General features: G+C 47.9%; 1 protein-coding gene across 1 annotated transcript in view; it reads right to left on the bottom strand.

Annotated features, from left to right (window-relative positions):
• Positions 1-1,491, bottom strand: part of KIF26B (kinesin family member 26B) — a 253,790-nt gene extending 252,299 nt beyond the window's left edge. Inside the window, exon 1 of the mRNA XM_015857747.2 lies at positions 66-1,491. Coding sequence (XP_015713233.1) covers positions 66-128 — 63 coding nt within the window. The 5' untranslated portion in view covers positions 129-1,491. The remainder of the gene's footprint in view (positions 1-65) is intronic.
• Positions 1,492-7,971: the final 6,480 nt, after the last annotated feature.

A 7,971-nucleotide genomic window follows, 5' to 3' on the forward strand; every position in this document is an offset into this window, starting at 1 on the left:
CAGGGCAGCCCGCACCCGGACACCCCGCGACCCGAACGCCGCCCGCTCCCTCCGCCCGCACTTACCCCGTATTTTCTGCTCCGCGCCGTGACCGCGACCCTGTCCTTATTCCCGGCCACCGAATTCATGGTGGCTCCGCGGGCGGGCTCCCCCCGGTCGGCAGCCGAAGGGAACCGTCGGTCCCGGGAAGCCCCCGCACCGGGCTCCGCAGCCGCCGCCGCCTCAACGCTGAGCGCTGAACGCCGTCAGTCCTCGGCGGAACGCCGGGCAGCGGGGAGCTCGGCCGGCCGGCTTTCCCTCATTGTCTTCCCAGCCGGTCCCTTCCAGCCGACGCTTAGCACAGAAACAGCCACATCCAGAGCGGGAGCGCTCCCCCCGGCAGCGACCCGCCTCCGCGAGCGAAGCGAAGCATCCGAGGCGGCTGCGGGGAGGTGCGCGAGCGCCGTAACCTCCGCTACGACGACAACTTGTTTTCCCTCAAACCGGGTTTGGAAGTGAGTTACAAGAAATCCTCCCAAAATCTCGGCGGCCGGGCTCTGGGAGGAGCCTCCGAGCCCTCGCAGCCAATATCCTCCCGCCCGGCCGCGCCTGGCAGCCCCGCGGCCCCCCGGCTCCCGTCGGTGCTGGGGCTCTGCCCGCTCCCGGGGCCGCGTCGGCTGCGGGGAGGGCCCCGCTGTTTTGCGGTGCGGCTGATTGACACCGCCGATTTTCCCCCTTTTTCTTGAAGCTGGCAGGCGGGGCCGGGGGGAACCTTGTTGCTTCCACCGCAGTTATTGGTTAGTTGCCTCCGTTCGGGGCTTTAATGGACATGATTTCACAAGGGTCCTAACCGGGAGGGGAAAGCGAGCTGCGTCTCCGATTGTCACGAGCGTCTCTTCTCCGCGTTGTAATTTTACGTGTATTAATTTAAGTTTGCAATCGAGGGCGCAGTAAATCGCTCTCTTAACAATGACAACCCGCAGACTTGTTCCCCGTTCGTCTTTCCCTTCTAACAGCGATCTTTGCTTTCCAGCTGCTGTGGCTTACGCGCACCTGGTTACAGCTCCTTTCTGACGTCTAGCCCTGCAGATAGCGCGCTCGTTCCTGACAAATCCTCCTCAAATCAAGTTGGCGACTTGATTTGCTGCAGTGAGGAGCTGGGTGCCGGCTCCCCAGATACAGCCAGAACGCAAAGGGCGAGGAGGATGCAGCAGGGAGGGCAGCACAAACCCCGGTTGCATTCACCTTCCCTCCCGTTGTTACCTCCATAGCACCCCCACTGTGCCGGGGCCGTATGGACCACGGGCAGCCAGAGCAGCCTTGGACCTCTGAGTGCGACCTGTGTGCGCGATGCTGTGCTGTGCTTTAACTTCACCAGGCTGCAGCTCCGATAGCGGAGCAGCCATTCCTGCTAAGAACGCTTTCATCTCGGCCGACAGCAGGTAGCCGGGCTGCATCAGCTGCGCCCCGTGCACCCACCTACGTGTCCAAACACCTGCACACAAAGGCTCCCCGCCGCACACCGCTCTGCACGCGGCGGCCCCGCGCTCCGTAGGGCGGACGTGACCGGGATGCCAAGGCGCTGCCGAGCGGCGTGGGGTGTCCCGTGGGCGCCCAACTTCTGCTTTTCTGCGCCCAGCGGTTCTGTTGGCCAACAGAGAGGTTGCTTTGTTTCCCAGCAGACCTGTTCCTTACCAAGCCGCCCGCCGCGCAGCGCAGCTGCCGTCGCAGCCCGCACCCCGGCAGCAGCGCGAACACCCGGGTCCGGTGCCCGCCCTGGGGCACGGGGCAGCCACGAGCGGACAACTTCGGGAGCGGCGGAGCCCTGCACCGGCCCGGCGTCCGCTCTCCCTCAGCCCCAGCCGGGCGGCTGCCGGAGGCGGGGGGGGACGGCACTGCGGGGCGCCGAGGCCGCTCCCCGCTGCCCACCGCGGGCGTTGCGGGGCGGCGGTGGGTCGGGCGGGGCCGGCTCCGCCGTTTGCGGGCGGCGGGCGCCCTCTGCTGGGGACGGGGTTCTCTCTTCTGCTGCGGTCTCGGGTACTCGTCCCACATCTAAAGGTAATCTGCCTTCGAGCTAGTACACAAATGGCACGTTTCTCCATCATACGGCAGAATGTTTGCTCTGTTGTGCTACCACTTCTGCTTTCATTGGACTTTGCATATATCACGCTGCTTGGGTGCAACTGAACGTAGCCTACAAGTTCAGCTTCATCACTCAAATCTGAGGCTGTGGCACAAGCACAACCATATCTATCAATAAACAGCAGTTTATGAGAGCTGGAAATGTTGGTTGCATCAACCAACTTGAGGGTACTGGTTAGGCTGTGGTTGGACTTGATGATCTTCAAGGTCTTTTCCAACCTGGGTAATTCTATGATTCTATGATCAAATATATCCTTTGAGATACTCACATTTATAATAAATCTCAGGATTCAAAAGGTGACAGCAACTGTAACTTGAAGAGTCATCGCTGCCTGCCCAGAAAATTTGGTTCCAGGTTTGGTGCTAATAAGTCTCAGTATCAGGTCTTACTTACAATTTTAAACAGCTTCCTTGGGGAGATTTGAAATGCATGACAGCTCCAATACTTGCTTAAGCGGAATATTAATGACTTGGAGGCCATTGAGGGACAGAGGGAATTGAAGGCATTTGTAGTAATAATGACAAGGAATTAATAGGAACAGCGAACTGCTGAGGTCCGCAAACAAAACCACCAGGACTTCTCAAGTTTAATGTGTTTCTTCTCTAAAAACCTTTCCAGTTCTTGTTCCCACCTTCTTGTCAAACTACAGCGAGAAGCTCTGTTAAGAACATGTTGAATCCTTTATCTTTTCAAATAGCAGCAGCACATATACACAGCCTGAGTTATTCTGCAGGATTTAAGGATTCGTGCAGTATAGGAGGGAATCAGACATAGGGTCTGCAGCTGTAATTCTGATGTTGTGCGTAATGCTCTTTTATATGCTCCTGGGATATGCCAGGCTTCTGGAGTGTGTTTTTCTACTTGCTCTTGACAACCGTTGAGTATGATACAATGGAGAATTAAGACTGGGCATTTCCTCTGTATGATCTGGTTTCTGAGCTATTTTCTGTAGCATAAGGTCAGCGTCAGTCTCAATACTTACCTTGTGTGTCAGCATAAGAGGTACTGACACTGGAAGGCATGTACATCTCGAGCCCTGTTACAGTGTCTGGTTCCGGGAGATGTAACACAGATAAGGGATGCTCTAAATGGTCCTTATTACAACTTCCACTCCTTGCTGTTACCAACAGATCTGCACCACTACATTTTAAATGCTTTTTTCTTACTCTGAACACTTACCAGAATGCTTTATGGTCTACCTGACAGGGGCATGTCTCCCTGTTTGCTTAGCGTAGCCCTTTTGCCTCAGGGTTCTCGCACAGGTGTTTAGCCTGTACTTCCCTCTGTCCACTGGGAGCTTCCTCAAATCTCTCCATAATATAAAAGGAAGCCATTTGTGTTCAGATTTGGACCAAGATTCACAGTCTGTTGCAAATTAGGTGCCCTTAAATCTTGCCTCTGCTCAATACTCAAATTTATTATTCACAAAAGACTTTCTTAGTTGGATTTATTTGGAAGGGATTTTTTTCTTTCTATATTTCAAACATAAAGCATTTCATAGATTTTCTAGAAACCTCTTTCATAGTTTCTGCCACACCGCACTGCCTACTTTCATCAATCTTTATGTTCTCAGTAGAAAATCAATGCCTACTTATTAATACAATATTGATATGTGTTTCATAAGTAATAAAGGATGCATATACGTATACTCACAAAGCAGGGCTGCATGGAGAAGTTGACAGTCATTCCGTGCGGTGGGATGCAGTGCAATGACAAGTCTGCAGCCAATTTCTGTCAAGTTCATACATTCAAATACTGACGTTTGACAGAATCCCACTTTCTGTTAGTCAGACACAACCAGCATTCTCCAAAATAAAGACATGTCTGAAAAATGAAAACCAACATTGAGTACCTGTGAGTCTCAAAGCACCAAGTCCTACCAATACCATGTTTTTACCCAAAATGACAACGGAGCAGGAAAGTACCAGAGCAACAACAACCAGAGTCACAGTATTAAAAGAAAAAAGATGTAAGCCTTTTCTCATATGGGAACTGTTGTTGCCTCTGCAGGCACTCTGAAAAGCTATCAGCTGCTTGCTGTGCTGGGCTTGGTGGAGCCACTTCCAGGTAATGCTGTAGCTGAATCCTGCATCTGTGGGTGGTGACCAAAGTCCTCAGTGAAGCTGGCTGCTGGCTGCCTTGCCCAGAGGAGCCATGCAGAGGGGGGTCTGTGGCATCCTGAGCTGCTAGACTTGGCCCTAGCACAGTGCCAGCAGTGCTGTCTCAAATGCCAGAGGCTGGATGGAGATTTCAGGGGGTAAAGGAGTCCTTTCAAACATTCTTCAAAGGCTCTCCTGTCTCAGGAGCCAAGGAAAAATGTGTCTTCCAAAAGAATTATATTCAGTGATCTTCTTTGGATAGAAGATAGCATTCATGGCATTAAGAAATAATGTTATTACCAGGAGAAATATGTACCAGAATGTGCCAAAGTTAAAAAACTGGCAAAGTAGTTGTTGGAGGGAAGCAAGTGCAAAGATACTGCATGTGATTCATCCACCCTTGGAGCCAGGGACACAGGCAAGTGGTGCAGATGGTGTGGAAGAAGGGTAAGCAGAGATAACACAGTGAAGTGAACAGGCAGCCCTGAGAAATAAACACTGAAGTGTTTGTATCATCACATTTTTATGCTATGTCCTTCTTGCTGCAGGAACCATTTATAGCAGAACGGACCAACAAAGAGCTGGCATCACAGGCTGTCATAGTACTGAATGTGTAAATGCCTTAAAAGAAACACTGCATCAAAGGCAGCAGGTATTTCTTTTCTGCCTCTCAGCAAAACTGTGGTGAATGTATTGGTGCTCAAATAGACCCAAAGGACTGCAGTGTTTGTATCTGTTCACCAAGGGATGTTCAGACTTGAGAGCACAACTCTGGGCACTCAGTGCAGAAGAACAGTAAGGCATGCCTGCTCCCCAGAGGGATGCCATGAGGCTGCTGCTCCTAGTGAGCTTAGTTTGCTTTGCAAAGAGCTTCACTCAGGTTTAAACAGATGAGCAGTTTTGTCACTGAGCACAGAAGTCAGTGTGGAGTAGATAGCTCCAAGCTCCCGTAGACTGACTGCATAACCAGGCTTGGCTAAAGCATTGCTGCACTGTGTCAGGGCAGGTTTTATGGAGTCTCAGGCTGTACCCCAGGATGTGCTCCATCCCTGGAAGCAGCACAAGCAAGGAGCAGCTGTGCTCAGCAGCATGTTCTTTCTCACTGCCTTCGTGATGTGGCTCTTTTCTGAGCAATAATTATTCTGTCAAATACCATGACAGAAGGAAAAGAATCCCGTACCTTGGCAGCTACCAACACAAACGTGGTTTCTGAGTCTGGCTGGCAGAAACTGACAGGCAATTTTTCCTACTTGCTGGAAAGCTTTGGCAAGGTGGAATGTACTTTCCTGTGCTACCAAGTTCAACAGAAATGGGTTCTTTCATTCTTTTGAGATGGCTTATCTACTCATGAAAGTTCTATCAATTTAACATAAGTGGAAGTTTAAACTGACTTACTAAAATCAGCATGACCTTCTTGGGTGGTTATCTGGATTTAAAGCCGCCTTGTAGTCCTTCAGCCTGTGCCCATTTAGCTTGTATTTCAGTGTGAGCAGGTATAAGTTCAACTAGAATCTCTTTCCCAGAGATTTTTCTCACTTCTGACTCATCTGGATGTCTTTTATGCATAAAAAGTTATTCAGAGTTGCAATCTCCTAAATTTTAATTTGGTTATTTTACCTTGTCCGTATTAAAGAAATGTTCACCCCAGCAATTAGTCACATTGGCCATTTTAACCACTGTTAGTCTCATCAATAGATATAAGGATCTTGTGAGAGTAGATGTAAGGATCTCTGGGAAGGAATATAAGCAAGGATGTTTTGTTCAGGGAACTTTCATTGTACTTGGGCTTTGAGATTATGTAGTTAGGAAGAAAATATTTTCCTTGCTAAAAAGGATGAATAAAGCTCCAGAGGGCCTGGAAGGAGTATTGCCAACATTTCTAACATTGAAAGTGTCCTGCTGTTTGAATCAATCTGGAAACGGAATGGGGCAGCCAGGCCCATATGGTAACTTCAGAATTACTAATTACCATACAAATAAGAGCGTACAAACAATCACAATGGAATGAAGGCCATAAGCTTGTAGGCTTCTCCAAGGAAAGGTCCTAATGGCATTCAGGAACCCGGTAAAAGGTGTGTGTGATTCCTTGTGCATTTCTGTACTTACCATTTTCAGTGCTGGAATAAGAACACATATTTCTTCTCCTAAGTTGAACTGTTTACTATTAATGAGTGCCTACCTGCCTAGACACCTAATTCTCTTTTTGTCTATGGCATACTAATGAAATGAAACCGGGGTTAATTAGGCACTACAGTTGCATTCTGATTCACTAAAGAGATATTAAAACTTTCAGAAGTGAAACAGGAAATCATTACAGATACGTACAGTAGTTGTTTTACACAGCTCTTAATTTTAAGCAATACCAATAATGATTCTGTAAACCAGTCTTGAATAATGGTCCATTCACACTCCTTTGTTTTTTTTAGTGGGTCATATAATTGAAGTCAACTAAGCACACTCAGCATCCTATATATTCAAGATAGTTTTCTCTCACTCTTTCTCTCTGAGCTTTAGTTACATGGACTAGTGCTAACAGCAGTCCTTAAAACTCAAGAACCTTACCATTCTTGTCTTCATAGATGAGCATCACTTGCACACATCACAATTACTAAGATTTTTTTTCTGAATGCCATCATCAAGCAGGTATGTAGTTGCTCTCTTTTAAATAGAGTCTTCATTTTCTAATTCATAATAATTGCCAAGAAGCTAGGGCCAGGACATGACATTTTAATGCCCCTTGTTTGCAGGTGCACTTTGGCATCACATCTGTAGCAGGAATGGGCTTCTTCCTTTTCAGACCCATTTTCTTTTTAGGGTCTTAAAAATGTCAGTAAGAGGAATAAATATGAAGGATCTGTCCTAAGGAACTCTGCTTACAAGGAAGTAACTTTCTTTGACCCCTAGATTGGCAAACACAGACCTTGCCAAGAAAGTGGAACATGAAGCCCCAATTAATGAGTAATTGAAGGCTGCTCTGCAAAAGTGGAAACTATTTCTAATCTATGAATGTAGCAGTGCGTGGCAGCTCTACAGACTTTTGTAATTAGCAGGCATCCAAAGTATGCTGTTGACGCCACCAGAACTCCTGCAGAGTGTGGCATTTTCTCCAGGAGGAAGATGGCAGTCAAAAGTATGTTCATGAATGTGAGCTTTTGACCCAAACAAGTGCCTGCTGGAAAAGGCACAGCCTGCTTCTTGCTCTTTCAGTATAGGAAATAACAGTGTCCTTTGAATAAATCAGTGTGATACAGATAGGATATGCCGAGACAGCAGTTTGACGCTGCTGGTTTGCTTACTGTATGGTTCTGATACATCACAGCAATCAGGACAGGCAAAGACAACTCAAAACAAACAAACAAACAAACAAAAACAGAAATACCAAATACCTGCTGTTTCCATGGCAGCAGATAGAGAGATCTACACAACATCATGAAATCTAGTAGGTTAACCATTCTGCCCTGTTTTGCTTCTGGTAGAGAACTTGTCTCCAGAAAACTGCTCTCCTTGATCAGCCAGGATCGAAGATGGCCATTTCTGAACAAAGTCATTTAATACACCAACTATCTGAAAAATGCCATGCAAACAGAATCTTATCTGTTGTTTTGAAACAACTGTTGTAAGGTTTAAAGATTTCATCAGCAGAACAGACTTTTAGTGCACAACTTTCTACCTCATGGTCTATATCCAGCATAACAAAAGGAAAGTGAAGTTGATGGTCTCAGCTCAGTGCACATAAGTGCTGGACAAACA

The sequence above is a fragment of the Coturnix japonica genome, chromosome 3, assembly GCF_001577835.2.
Source record: "Coturnix japonica isolate 7356 chromosome 3, Coturnix japonica 2.1, whole genome shotgun sequence".
NCBI lineage: Eukaryota > Metazoa > Chordata > Aves > Galliformes > Phasianidae > Coturnix > Coturnix japonica.